At 26.5% G+C, this 16119-nt stretch overlaps 1 protein-coding gene across 1 annotated transcript; it reads right to left on the reverse strand.

The window, feature by feature from the left end:
• LOC102655356 (thyrotropin-releasing hormone receptor) lies at positions 1 to 11227 on the reverse strand. Its single transcript, XM_006570668.3, has 4 exons — positions 10355 to 11227; positions 3100 to 3298; positions 1302 to 1407; positions 1 to 1013 (listed from the first exon to the last, which is right to left on the reverse strand). Exons 1-4 carry the CDS (start codon positions 11225 to 11227, stop codon positions 782 to 784), a joined length of 1410 nt encoding a protein of 469 aa, XP_006570731.1. The 3' UTR covers positions 1 to 781.
• Positions 11228 to 16119: the final 4892 nt, after the last annotated feature.

Consider the following 16119-nt stretch of genomic DNA (forward strand, 5'->3'; position numbering starts at 1 on the left):
ATAATTCTAATAGCTAATTATTTCTGTATATGTTAAAAAATTCTTATTTTTTATTCTCTATATGGATATAGAAATTAAATTACACGTGATAGTAGTAAGGTCATTACCTATTTGAAAGCATAACATTCGTGCAAAATAGGCAATGATCTTTTATTCATTGACTTTGTTAGAATTTTTTTTATAATAAATATCTAAATATAAATATACATAAGTATATTTGTCTTTTATTTATCTAAATCATTACAAATAATCACGCATAAAATTTTTTTCCAACTTTTGACTATCATTCATATTATACATACAAAATTTCGAAATTAATCTATAATATGAATAACCTTTCATAATTCTCATTTATACAAATGAAATAAATCTATTCTATTAATCCAACATTCAGAGATTTGTACTTACTTTATTTCCTTTTCATTATTTCCTATTTCAATAGCAACATAAAAATAATCAAACGGCAATTACTGGAATATGAGATCACTGAATAATACATCGTTCACTGAGTATACATTGAAAGAAACTAACTGTACTTAGAGTAAATCGGTATAATTATCATATTTCCAGAAACTCTTATTCATAACCTATATACGTTACATACAATCAGCGTTATAAATGACTGAGACGTGATCTTTTTACATACGAGATATCGTTGAAGTAGTATATTTAACCACGTGACTAAAGCGCCATGATAGTCACGTGATATAGACACTATTCATATCACGCTTTCTGAAATTGTGATTCTTCTACGATTGGCCAAAAATTATTTCTATAATTTCTATATGTATCGTTGCGGATTGCAATGATATCTGGTCATGCTTTTCAATATTTTGCGTAACAATTGTTGTAAACAACGTCGAAATGTAATACCACACATTGCATACAATAGAAAATTGATGCTGAAGTTGGTATAGTAAAGAAGCATGAAAAACTGTTGTATGCACCAAAGCAGGTCAGGTGTATTTTTGCGGGCGAGCGTGAAGAAGAATACGCATAACCGTATAACATAACTGGAAAATAAAAAAAAAATATGTAAATTACATTTAGCTAACAACTGTGAAATTGCAATTACAAAAGTGAGAATTGAAATAAAAGAAATGCATTAAAATTAGATTGAACAGGTTAGTAATGGTAGAAAAGAGAACTTCCTTTATTTCTATATATTCTACTTGAAAAATATAATACAGAATTATGAATAGAATAAGAATAATTATATATTCCTATATTACTATCTATATTTCATTCAAATTTTACAATTATAAAAAAATTAGATTGTTCGATATGAGCATATTATTTACCTTGGTAAATTGAGAAGTATAAAGACGGTACTGATTAAAAGCAGCATTTTCGTGATGTTTTGTTGATTTCTCGTAGATACAAGGTTTTTCGACGATGATCTAATATCTGTAACACAAAGAGAGAAAAGGAAATGCAAGGAAGACAATAATAAAACGTCAATAGAAATGCTTGCAACCATGTTATATTTAATATTTAAATAATTTAACTTTCTATTTCTATATAGTTGGCAATAACCGTTGAAATTTAAGCTAATTCGAGAAGTTTTATCAACAATAATTAAAAGTTAAAAAGTGTTACAATGCGGAGATAACCTATCTTTTGCCTTGATACGAAGGATATCTTTTCTCAATAATATAACACACAAATCAAATGAAAATCTTATTTTCATTTTAAATGATATTAATAATTATTGATTTTTCTTCTAATATTAACAAAAATTTAAAAATCAAAAATTCAATAATTCAAAGTCAATTCATAGTTCAATTGCAAATTGAAATAATTTAGATTTAATGTAAATTTATTTAAGTTGAATTTGTTTTATCATAAATTAAATAAAAGTTATATTTAAATATAATTTAAGCCAAATATAAATTTTAAAATTAAAAAAATTAATAGAGATATATCAATAATTGTCCATATTTGTCAAGAAATTTTCATGAAGAATTAAAAAGTAAATTATAAGAGAAATGAAATACGATTTTAAAACTAGTCAGCTAGTAGTTCAATCAATCATTTTTCCGACTGTTCAATAATCGAATCAAGCTACATTATATTAATTTTAACGAATCTCTTCTGTTTGATGATTATCGAATTAAATTTGAATCTCTACAGCTATATTTAATACATTAATTAATTAATGTCCGTTTTTAATTTAATTAATCGTTTTTATTATAATATATTTTTTATATTATAATTTATTTTTTAAAAGAAATGTGAAAAGAAATCAAAGAAATTAAAGAAAAAAAGAAATATGAATTCTTTATTGGAAATTATGATAAAAAGAGATTGTGAAAAATAAAAGTATTTCCTGGTATTTATATCTCTTTCAACATCAATTATTCAATTATATTAATTAATTAACAAGTTATTACAAATAACCTCCTCAATTTAACAGGGATAATTACATTATATTTAATGAAGAAATTTATTTGACCAATTGAAATAATACTTTTCTTCATTTGATTATTATTTTATTTGTAATCTCACCAAAATTTTATATGTAAGTATAATAAAATACTTTTTAAATGTAAAATATTTATTTATTCAAATATTATTATTTATTCATTGAATATATTATTTATTTATATATACAAATATTTATTTACTTATTAAATAATAGTTTTAATAAAAATAAAATTTTCATTAATTTTCATCAGTACAGCTTAATTGAATTCTTGTATACAATATATTTAAACATAGTAGGCAAAAATTTTAAGTGTTTCTGAAGATTGATGAATAGATAAAAAAATATACAAAAAATATTGAAATTTATTTTCTAAATTATGAGCAACTTTTATATTGGATGAGATAAAAATATCTCTATTTCTATCTTGCTTCATCTAGTGGAAAGTTTTAGAATTATTAAAAAAAAAAAAAAGAAAAAAAATTAAAAATAATAATTTCAATGAATATTTTCTTCATATTTTTTTCAAATTTTGTGCTTATTTTAATCTCTAGAATATCTCTTACATATTCCATCTACCAATTCGACGAAGACTTTTGTGAATGATGATGTATATGTATACATACGAATGCTATATGTAGTACATATATACATATATATATATATATATTTACGTATACAACGATTCCCTATTTCGGGTAGCTGACAGGCGTTTCTCGGTGTTGATGGCGGTGCGGACGTAGTCTGATGCCGAGAATGATGAGAATGGTTATTCTTCGACGAATGAAACGATTGCTGCGAGGGTGGCCGTCGACCTCCGACTATTGGTCCTAGATTCATGCCACCGGCACCGTTGTTACTACTGCTACCACTCTAGAAATTGAAAAAGAATCTTTTGTAGAAATTTAATGGTGCCTCTTGGATTGAAAAGTCAAAGAGATAGAAATAGAAAACTCGAATTCCAAATTACATCAATTATAATCTTGAAAACATTGAAAAACGATATTTATTAAAAACAAATGTAAGTATGTACCTCAAAATTTTATTTCTTTTATATTTTTTTTCTTTTATATATGTATATATATTATTTATATCAAAGTTACAGAACTGTTTTTTCCACCGAGAAATGAGAAATATCTAGTATTCAATTACACAACGCTACTGGCAACAGATAATCTACTGTGAATAAAAATCCACGGGAAGCCAATCATTTTTCAGCCACAGTATCTCGTTTCCGTCGGTTATCAGTATGGTTAGATAGGATACTATCTATTTTCCACATAAACGTGTTACTTATCTAAGGGCTAGTAAATGATACTGTTGTACAGGGTGCCTTGTTTATCTTAATCCCTCTAAATGCTGGTACTACAAGTTGATGATGTAATAAAAAAAAGAACGAGGAACATATTTTAGGTTAAGTTAATAAGCATCATGAGAAATGAAATATTTTTCTATCTATCTTCAGATGTACTTCCAAAAAAAAAATTGTTTTGTTAAAGTATTCATTTTCTAAAGTATTTATTTTCAAATTAATATAATTAATCAATCTATCACAAAAATTATTTCTAAATGCAATTATTAAATTTATCTTTTGATTGAAAGTTTTAGAAATTAATCTAATTGCAAATGATTTATGTAAATAGCAATATGTAAAATGCAAAACTATGAATATGGATTGTATAAAATCAAAAAGTTTTTCTAAATTGTAAATGAATGAAGTTATACAAAAAGTATTATGATGTTGGTATATATATATCAGTGTATCATGAAAAATGTATTTTTCTAAAAAGAAGTATGATATACTTTTTTCTTGTATTATTTTTTTATTTGTATTTGACGGAATTACTGTGGAAATTTCATTTAAATTGAAAGAATATTACCTGCAACATCTATACATCTATAAATGGTAATCTATTTGAAATGTGAATTAATACTTTTATGGATATTGATATAGGAAAATGTGCAAAGAGCTATCAAAGCTATCATTGATTATTTTTCTCTTTCACAAAATATTTTTAAAGTATTGATTCTGTTGTTGAATATCCTGGCAAAAATTATTCCTGAATATATTGCATGAAATAATTTAAAAAAAAAAAAAAAAAAGGGGAGAAAATTAAAAAACGATACCAAAATCAATTTCAATCAATCAATCTCGTTAATTCAGATAGTCTCTTAAGGTCGAATGATACGATGAATAATTCAATACCGCGCAAACTTCGAGGTCTCACAACCGTGAAACGAATAAAATTCAAACATGTTCAAACACTTTTATACCGATGATTCGGCAGATAATTTTTTCTCTCTTCTTTTTCTCTTCCTTTCTTTTCTTTTTTCTTTTTTTTTTTTTTCTATCAGGTCACGGTCTAACCGAGAAAAAAAGCTTCACGATATCACTTCGAAGATTGGCAAAAAAGCGCTCGTCAAGTGTGAAATCAGGCTTTATGCAGATTTTATGGTAATATCAACTATGAAAGAGCTACATGTATAGGTGTGTAACTAGTTACGCCACTTAAACCAGATTGCATGGTATTAATAATCAAGTGTTGGATGACCCTGTAAACGTATATTACTTGAGTAATTTATGATGACGATAAATACTTGCAGGTGTAATATTATTAGAAGGAATATATTGAAGTTATAAATTATTAATATTCGTCCAAAGGTACTATTAATATATTATTATGTGCATGACATGTATTTACACACATGTGTGAATTAATTTACACGCTCATAAATAGGACACTTTTTTTTTTGAATAAAAAAAAAAAAAGAAAAAAAGAAAAAAAAACAAATTTTATTTGGAAGATAAAAAAATTAAGTATTCTTTTCGAAAAGCAAATAAATACATTCACGGTAATTCGAATAAGAAACAAAAATAAAAGTTTGAATGAAAAGAAAATAAAAATAGTCGAGAAATAGTAGTACATAAGTGAACTGAGTATTTGAGCCGATTTCTGCTTTTTTTATCGTGTGTTTCACTGCACAAATATCTTTCCAATCAGAAAGCTACGCAAGTAATCACAGTGCGCGTACACATGTTTATAATCATGCTGAGAGTACAAGTGGCGCTATCTAGGCGAAATATTTCCATCAACGAATCGACTGTTTCATAATAATACAATCGTGTCATTCCTTACAGACGAGATGATTACTGTTCGAAAGAACACATTGAACGAATTTTCTCACTGTTTTCTCTTTGATTCGTAACATTATACGTTTGAAGAAACTTGTTTACGTTAGAAATCACGATATATTCAAAATATGATGACACGTGAAAATTTGTTCCATACATTTAAAGAAAAAAAAAGAATGTAAAAAGGTTAAAAAGACAATTTATTTACGAAACTGCGAATATAAAATCACATATTTTTATTCCTCGTTTTTTATTGTATATATTTTTTTATATTTTATGTGGAGATAATTTTTTTAATTTATTTATTAATTATAATTAAATTTAATCCGACATTGAATAATTATTAAAATTCTAAATCTGCATAAATCGAATTGCAATTCCCTCGAATATTTACAATTAATTGATCAAACTGGTCATTTAATTTTTTGTTTAACTAATTATCAAATATTCTTATTTAATTTTTGTATTTCAATTTTATTTTTACAGATTACGTGTATCATTTATTTTTTATAATTAAATTTACGTATAAATTATATTATTAATATATCGTTTTAATATGAAAATTATTATACCAAGTAATATTATACTTGTAATATTAGATACATAAAATTAGATATATAATATATAAATATTATATTTGACATATTCACATATAATAAAATATTAGTATTTGCATCATTAAATGTATATTAAAATGATCAGATCTGTTAAATATTACATGATATGAATTGTTATTGATTCAATGCATTTCATGTTTAATAAATTTTCATATCACGTCTCTCATTTCTCATGAATATTATTTTATTCATTTCTTTAAATTTAAATATCTCTCAAAATAAAGAAGAAAATATATGATTTATTTATAAACAAATTCTTGAAAATTAATCTTTTCTTGTCTGCATTTTATCTTTTCTATTTAATAACATCAGTTCTGTTACTATATTTCATTTATCAAAAATAATTGGTATTCCCTAAAGACTACAGATTTAGTGACGTTGACAGGATGGAAAAAAATTATCGACATTGAATTCGAATATATCACTGTTACATTAAAAAAAATGAAATTATTTTACAATTCATTCCGCCCCTCTATCCACCCACTATTAATTTATCGTATCAAAAACAAAGTAATTTGTTATGCAAAATAATCAATGTGACTTTAATATCATAGAGAAAATCTTAATTAGGTTAGATTTAGAATTGAATATGATCATTTATTTAACATAATTTTAATTTTAATTTTAAATAATTACAGATTAATTTTTATTAATCTATTAAAATTCTAACTCATTAAAGTATTTCATTTTTTTTTTCAAATATATTTAATTGTATCATACTTTTTAATACAATTACAATTACAAAAGTGAGGTTATGAAACGAAAACTTATTAAGTGAATAAATGTGATAAAACGATAGACATAAGAAGAAAAGAAGGAAAGGATGTAGGAAGATAGGAGAAGAAAAAAAATTCGATCAAGATTTGTATATAACTATATTTTAAGATAGTTGTTATAGCACGGTCCGATGTTGGAACAGTAATAGTACATTGACATCTGTGAAGAAGTCGAAGATGATGCAAGTTGAATCTGCAAAGATGAATGGTGACGATTACGCAAGCAAGAGATATTTATACAAGAATCAAAAATAGCGATCCGATACCATGGATGGTTACGGGATATGTTATGATGTGAAGAAAAAAATAAAAATATCTTGTTTTAAGTTTTATATTTTTAAAATTGTAAAATAATTAACAATAATTATCATTAATAATAATAATCACGATAAAAGCAAAAAGAATTTAAAGATTCTGTTATTTTTTTAGGAACTTAGGATTATAATAGAATAGTTATAAACATCGTGATAGAGTGTCAGTAATATTGATGTGATCAAATTCATCACGTGACCAAATTTATTTCAGATCGATTTTTATGGAAATTTTCAAATAAGATATTTCATAATAAAAAAAAAATGAAAGATAAATGTGAAAGATATTTATTCAGTTTTATTTAACATTGATGATTTTATTCTATTTTGCATTAATAATTGGATACATTGTAAAGGAATTAAAATTTAGTTTACTTGTTTAGTTACAATTACTTTTTTTCATATATTTCAGAAAAACAGATAAAAATATTAAAAATCAGTTCACATTTATTCCAACGGGAAATTTGTTAAAAATATATATCTGCGTTTCGAAACATATTTAAATGGAAAATCTTTCATTTCATTTCTTCCATATTTGATTTCTTCTTCTTTTTGTTTCCATTTAATTTAAATATGCTATCTGGATTTTAAATAAAAATTCAGATTAATGATAAATATTTCTTATCATCTATTAAAATTAGGATATTATTTATCGTTTTCTTTTTGATTTATTTTATTATATTTCATTATTCATTTCATTTTCAAAATTTTAATTATTATTAATTGTAAAATTGTAAATCGCATGCATTGACAATAACCACTTTAATAATACGGAAACATTGTTGATTATAATCTGTAATAATATATATATACAAAATTTCGAGGTTAACTTTGTCTTTTTTTAGTAAAATTTAACTTTTCATTTTCTACTTGATATATTTTCTTTTCTATATAAAACAAGAAATTTTAAATGAATTAAAAATGATTTAAAATTTTTTAAATATCATTGTTTTCGAAAAAACTTATGTATTTATATAAAATATTAAATTATATTTTTTTTTCAAATTTTTTATTGTTTCGAAATTACCTGATCAATTATATGAAGTGTCTTATACATATATCGAATTACAAATCCTATAGCATATAAACTGAACAATTTCCAGATACATATAAACTGAAGAGGTATTAATATTTCTCTAGTTGTCATAACTTCGTATATAACGTTGTTTTCATTGAATCATAATATCATAATTCATGAATAATCTGCGTATTTTGCTTTATGATTGAGCTTCAAAATAGTTATAATTTATTTTGTTGATTATCAATATAAAATTTTCTCCACTTAACTCCAAGCAAACAATTTAATAGGGAAACATGAAATAATGTTTCGTTGATTACGAAGCATTCACAAAATCAAATGTATAATCTATTATCTGTTTATATATTACACGTGTATACATTAACTATACAAATTTATTATAGCTAGAATTTTTTAGAAGATTCACGATTCGAAAACTTTGATCAGTTGCTAGTGCCTTTTTCACGCATACCAACATAAATATTTCTTAACCTTTTCATTATGTCTCGAACTGCTTAACAGGATTTCTTTTATAAGAGTATTATGTACATTTTTATAAAATCATCGGTAAAAAATAATTAAATCGAAATAAAATTGATTTAGATATGAATTTCAAAATATTAAAATAGATTAGAGAGTTAGAATTAAATATGTTTATTTCACTTTATAATCATATATCAATAGTAGAGAATATAATTTTCAAAACATATGTTTCTCTTTCTAATAAATGATAAAGATAAATATTGCGTTATTTTTGTTTAAAACAAATTTGCTTGAACGAATATAAATCAACTTTTATTTGACTATCATTGAACCAGATTAGAAAAAATAACTTCACATTGACGCGTTCTTTTTCTTCCTCTTCGTTTTTTTTTTTTTTTTTTTGAAAAATAATTCAACAGAGAAAATGCCTAAACGTGCATTTTACGTCTAATGTTTGTTTTGCACACAAGAAAAATAACAGGATAGTCCAGTTACGAGACTGAAGCCCGGTCGATGGTATGCATTGAAAATAGTAACGTCCATTAACTGTCGAATATCTGAACGCGATAGGGCGTCGCTTTTTGCTGCCATGATTCATCGCAATTCATAGCTTAAAATATATATATATATATTTTACACATACTATTATATATTTTAGTCGAAAAAAAATATTATATTGAAATTACGAGTTCTTTCCAAGTTTTTTAAAAAAAAAAAATTGAATAATTGATATTGATTTCAGTAAAATCATATAAACAAATGATAAAAGTTTCATGTTTTAATTTTCACTACTAAGAATCTATATGTATGCAAATATAAATAAATCTAAGCTAGATAAATAATTTAACTACATTATTTTTAATATAATTAATTTAAATTGAAGAAAAATATAGAATGATTTTTTGTTTGAGATTAAAAGGATATCTATACTTCACTCACTAAGATAAAATATCAATAAAGATAAAAAAAAAGATAATGCTAATCAATAAATTTTTTTGTGATTTAAAAAACGATTCACATATGTAAATTCACTAAAATAAATCACTAGACTCTATAGTCTAGTTTATATGTTTTTTTTTCTATAAAAAGAAAGGATGAAAATGAATCGAGTTTTAACAAAAATCAAGATTTTAAAAAATTATAGATATCACTGTCAAATACTATGCAAATTTGATATCATGTATTATTAAAAAAAATTTAAGTTCTTTAATATAGAAACATATCATTAATATTTGAATAATGATATATTATGAAAGGAACAATTTTTGCTGGCATGAAATAAAATTAATTGTATTTGGTTTCCGGGAAATAAGGATTAAATTTTCTGATAAATATGTCGTTTATAAATTAAATATATCATTTTACTTTCATCATAAAAATATCGGAATTCTATATTTTAATATTGTTAACCTCTTTGTAACCAAATTTTAACATATATTTGTATATATATATATAATTATATTTTTTTCTTGATAAAATAAAATATTAATTTTGCTAAAAACATTTTCATATTTTTAGTAAATAAAAAAAAATGTGAAATCCATCATTTTGACAACTATGATATTTCCAGTATTAAATAACATTCACTCACCGGAATTTGATTCAAATTGATGTCAGATCTTTCTCTGCTTGGACAATCTGTAGACGTGCTTGATGTTTGTTTGAATCGTCTGCTAAACTTCAACAAGTTCCTCATGATCATGGTGTTCATCACGATGATAAGAACCAGTGGCGCGATTAGGCTAGCTATACTGTCGATGATGCTGATTATCTTCATTGTTTCCATGTACTCGACTTTCATATCACAATATTCCTCTCCGTCTTTGTTCATGACTATTCCAGCCGTCACGAATGAGTACGAGTGACTGGCCAATGCTAAAATCACCAACACCAATACGATAGTCTTTGCCCTCGCTATGGTGCATATATGGGGTCTATGCAGAGGATACTGAACAGCTATAAATCTCTCCACGGTAAATGCAACGATTAACCATACACTAAGAGAGCTGCAAACAGCGCTCACGTAGACCAACGTTTCACACCAGCCATCTTTATTGAACACTTTCCATCCTAACGTGTTGTTGAACCAAACTAACAATAATGTAACCAAGAAAGTGAAGTCGGCCGTGGCCAGTGCGGCCAAATAGTAACTGGAACTTCGTATCCTTAGATGTGTGTTTAGGAACACAATGCAAGACAACAGGTTGCCTATCAATCCTAGTAATATGATTGAAGGAATGTAGTACTGATGAAAGAAGTCTAATAGAAAATATAAAGAATGACAAGCTTCTATTGCTGTATTATCGAATTTGTCTTCGATATCTCCCGGATCACTTCTGTTTCGAAACCCGTGGTATGTTGAATTGGTCCATACAGACCGTCTAGAACGTGAAGATACGTCCATATTTGAAGATTCTTGCTCGCATCTTGTGTGTAAGTAAAATGTTGACGTGATGGGCAACATGATTTTTCTTTTTTTTTTTTATTCTTTCCTTAGGTCGATATACACTCGTTCGCTGCTGAAGAAAATTTCTTGATGAAAGTATTAAAGAAACATTAAAAGTTTTTCTTGATTATGATCAAAGAAACGTTTATCGTTATACTTGGAAGAATACCTCCCAAGACTCGACTTTATAATTTTAAAGGAAAATTCAAAAGGACGACTATTGGAAATTATTTATAATTTTCTTTTGCTACATTTTTTCTTCGCATAATATGAAATCAGAAGTATCCTTTTTGTCACATTTTTAACTCGTTTGTGTTATTCGAATCTTCGTTATTTATTTCGTAAAATTTCTTCATTAATTAATCGTCTTTCATTTAAAAGATTTGCTATGGACGAATTAAAACATTTCAGGAAAATTCTGTTATCGATCAAACAAAATCTTGAATTTTTCTCTTTTTATTATAATTAATTATTTACTAGATAGCTGATGTTGATCTCTCTCTGTTGCAATCTCTTGACTTTTCGAATTCGTATCCAATGATCTGACCTTTATCCATATTTAAGAAACTTTTTTTGTTATATTGTACGACAACTAATTGCTCTTGCGTGACGAGGTAAATTTAAATAGAAGTTCCGAATCGATGTAGCAGAACGACTTAACTTACTCGCCGTCTACACTTTGAAAGCGTATTTCAGTTTTCATTACTTATTATATTTGTGTGAAATTACTTTGACAATTTCAAAATAACGTCGCTTCGTCAGATAAAAAATTCCCTATCTAATTGCCGATTTAATTCGATTTGAATGATTTGAGAAAAAATTTAAATTGGAAAAAAATTTATTTTATTTTAAATTTATCTTTTGATCACTAGTTCTTCCACTCTTTAATATTGTTAAATATTTCAGGAAATAAGTCGTCCAGTGTAAATAATGAAGCTTATTGAATGTTTACTTGCAGCTGTTTCTGAATATTTCAATTTTAGAATTTATATAACAATTGATCATTGATATGTCCGATATTTGGATCATTTTTAATCGATAAGATTAAATAAGTTTAAATTTGTTGATATGGATCCCTTTTAACTCTACAGCCACAATTCTTATAGAAGTTCTTTCAAGGTATTTTTTTTTTTTTAATTATTTTTATTTATTCAACGTTCTTAAGTTTTTTTAAGTCTGTATTCAAATTTTTCAGAATATTTGATATTTATAAATATCAATCACTTTGGTCAAAAATATCATGTAATAATTTATTTACAAATATAATATTCGTCCACTTCAACAGTGTTGCAAACGTATCGAATTTTCGAATGAATGGCAAGTGTTTACAACTACTCGCTTCCAAATATTTTTCTCATTATCTGTAGTTTAAATTCCTCTGGCAATGTCAATAAACATCGAATGTTTCCAACCGCTTGTATAAAAGTGACAAGATCACTTCGATATTTTCAGATCTCTGGAAACTTTCGATCATTCCACATAAACCAATTACATTCGATATATTCAATAAACGCTTCTACTACGTTTCTTTTACGTTTACGAATATAATTCACGGACAGATCTCTCGTTAATATTAAATTTCTCCTGCTCAAAGAATTGGATAAATGTGGACAGAAATGACCGAAAGCGGTTATACTGCCTTGATATTTCACAATGGTTCGAGATTGGACACGAAATATCTCGAACTGGAATAGAAGGAACACTACAGGAACAGCCCGTTAAAATAAGATCAAATTCTCCAAAATCTCTTGGGCGAAACAAGCAACAACTGTACCGTGTCGATCACGAAAATAGCCTCTTCGAAGATCTTCTATGATATCCTCCAATTCCCTCCGTATAATCGATCTTTGTACGACCAACGAGTTCTGTCAAACGATCCACGAAACTGTTTCGACGTACTTAATTACCACGAGATAGAGGCCATCTTTACATCATATCCATTTTAATCGTTTTTCGTCTACGATTCGTTAGATTCGAAATTATCCGTGAAATAGCGATCCGAGTACCATCGGTAGGTAAATCACTCTCGCTCGAAATTTTAGAGAGTTTGATTCATAGTTTTGCCGCTTGTTCGATTACAGAGCTAGGTATCGCGAACAAATTGTCGAGATACATCGATTCGACTCCCTCGTTTCCTTCGAGGATAAACGAGATGGCGGTGTAAGATACGCAAATAGGCTAAATTGGAATGGAGATGGACGATCGACTTCCTCTTCTTCTTCGATCTCGAGGATGCCCGAAATAAGGCTTACCTCGATCGTCACCCGATCGAAATATTATTGATCCGATAGATCGTGCGAACTATTTTCGTAAATCTAAACAATCAACGATTATTTGTTTATTCAATTCGCTCTATTCATCGACACGTGAAAATTGAAAAGTTTATAAATACGTAACTTTTTATTTCTTTTTCCTGTTTTAATTTCCTCTTTAAATTTTTATTCGTTTACGTACTTTTCCTTTTTCGAAATTTTATTCAAAAATTCTCCTTTCATTTATTTCGTTCACGCTCTCACTATTATTATTAGAATTTATTATTAGAATACTTCTTCTAATCTCTTTATAACTATTGCAGTTAAATATTTATTAATATTAGCGTCATTTACGAATATTTTCGAAATACACGCATTTCATTTTTCTTTCTTTCCTGTAAAATTTTTAATATTCAAACTTTTAAAAAATTTCCAGGTTTTTTTTTCTCATTTGTTGTCTCGTAACAAAAGATCTCGCATCTTTTAAATTCTCTTCGAAATTATTACTCGATCAACAGAAGGAAAGCGAATTTTATTTTCGTGTATCACGTCGAGGATCCAACGCGTCGTTCGATCTACCAGAGCCACGTTCACTTCTGATCCTGGATCCTTTCATTTTTTACCCACGATACCCGTGGAATTTTTTCGTAAAGAATCGCTGCACTTGAAGTCGGCTGGCCTTGAGAAGTCGGCGTGTATACGTCGTTCTATAAATTGTCAACTTGGTGGCCGAATAAGGTGAAGGAAAGTTTATACGAAAGTTCAACGACTCGACCAAATCTCTCGCGGATCACTCCCGATTTTGGACATCTTCCACCACCGTTGCCTTTTATCCCTGCAGGTAAATCTTCGAATAAAGCCAAAATTCTAATTTAACCCTTTCACTTTTAATTATTTATTTATTCAATATTATTATTATTATTTACTAATTTGCACAATTCTTTCAGAATTTTCGTTTAAAATTCAACCAAAAACATTCGTGAGTCACTCTCGATTATCTTAAAAATCTTCTGCCATTCGTTTCATATCTTCTGAACTGGTAAAGGTTTGAACAAACAAACTTGTATTCACTGACTTACTATTTATTTATTTATTTAAATATTATATATTGTTATTATTAATTGATACAATTATAGAATATACATATTAAATTATATACAATTTAGTTTTTTCTTAAATATGATTAAAAAATAATATCTTTTTTTTTTTTCGTTTTATAATTTTTGTAATTATTTAATTGTAGATTATCGACGAACCAAGGATCTCACGTTTCGAGAAATACGGGGACGGGAGAAGAATCGGAACGTCACGCGGCGAGAAACGACGTCGGATAAACTGGAAACGCAATCCGCGCTTCCGAAGAATTTGCCGCCCGTCTAATTCCTTCGCATGCGCTTTGAACACCTTCCTCGCTCAACGACGCCGGCGTCGACCGACCAGTCGACAAACCGACGCCCGCTCATTTACGCGTCCTCTGCTCTTTCATGTGCCTCTTGCTATGCCACTTTATCAATCATTTTCCAGCACACTAAAGCTTCTTTCACACGGCCTCACACTTCAACACTTGTTGTTACAATATTTGTAGAAATATCGATGCACGTGTAAAGTTTAATAGGATCTTTCAGATCTGAACACGTGATGGAACATTTTTGAGGGTATCGATATCAACTGTAGATAAAAGTTGTTTATTTAGATAACCGATTTTTGCATTAGAGCTAATTGAAGCGAGATAGAAAGATGTACAAGAACATTGAAACTTGTAAATTAAGAAATAAGACTTGATTTTGAACTCTAGAATCGAGAATCCTCCAAGAAAGTTTGAATATATTAATATTCCTGTATATGGAAATTGACATAAATTGCCATGTTAAAAAAGTATAAGATTATATTTGGAAGAGATAATACTATGATGACAACTAAGAAAATAATTTTTCTCAGTTGTCATATTTTTTTTTGAAATTTTAATGTTAAATTAAAAGAGTTATTAGAAATAATATCAATAATCTATATAATGTTATCTTCATATGATTTTGAGTTTCATTTCTTTGCTCAAAAATGAAAGATGATGCAAAGATGAATTTCTTATTCTTTGAACTTTTAATAAGAGGAAAAGTTCTTTTCCTTTGAAATTCAAGTTTGACTATATATTTATAGATTTAAATGAGTTTTTTAGATTTTCAAATAGATGATTTGGGCAATATAAAAATTTTTGTTCATTTTATTAAAATTCGATACTAGTTTTAAAAAAATTAATTAAATCAATTGTTTCCAATTAAATATATGATAATACACAATTATCTTTATTAAGTAGCATGCTTATTTAAATTAAATAATAAAATAATGTTTTTTCTAAATATGAAAATAAAGGATTAATAAGAAATACATGATAATTATATAAGGAATTTTGTTATATATTAAAATGTTATTAATATATTTAGTTATAACGTATATAGATAGTTGCAGAATTTCTTTTGAAAATCTTTTGAATCAATTTTTTAACATAGTATAAAGTTTTAATATAATTATACAATATAATCTTGATATTATATTAAATTAAAATAAATAAATAAATTGATAAATTTATATATAATAATAATAATAATAATAATAATAATATAACACGTAATAAAAATAAAGATTATATTATTGACAGTGTTA

This window comes from Apis mellifera, linkage group LG6 (genome assembly GCF_003254395.2).
Source record: "Apis mellifera strain DH4 linkage group LG6, Amel_HAv3.1, whole genome shotgun sequence".
Lineage (NCBI taxonomy): Eukaryota > Metazoa > Arthropoda > Insecta > Hymenoptera > Apidae > Apis > Apis mellifera.

Bases quoted from the DNA above. Each gene is read 5' to 3' on its own strand.
- LOC102655356 (XM_006570668.3), bottom strand. From the start codon at position 11,227: ATGTTGCCCATCACGTCAACATTTTACTTACACACAAGATGCGAGCAA. The intron at 3,299-10,354 runs GTGAGTGAATGT...TTCAATTTCTAG, and splicing joins TCAATTTGAATCAAATTCCG to AGTGGTAGCAGTAGTAACAA. The intron at 1,014-1,301 runs GTAAATAATATG...TTTATTTTCCAG, and splicing joins ATACTTCTCAATTTACCAAG to TTATGTTATACGGTTATGCG.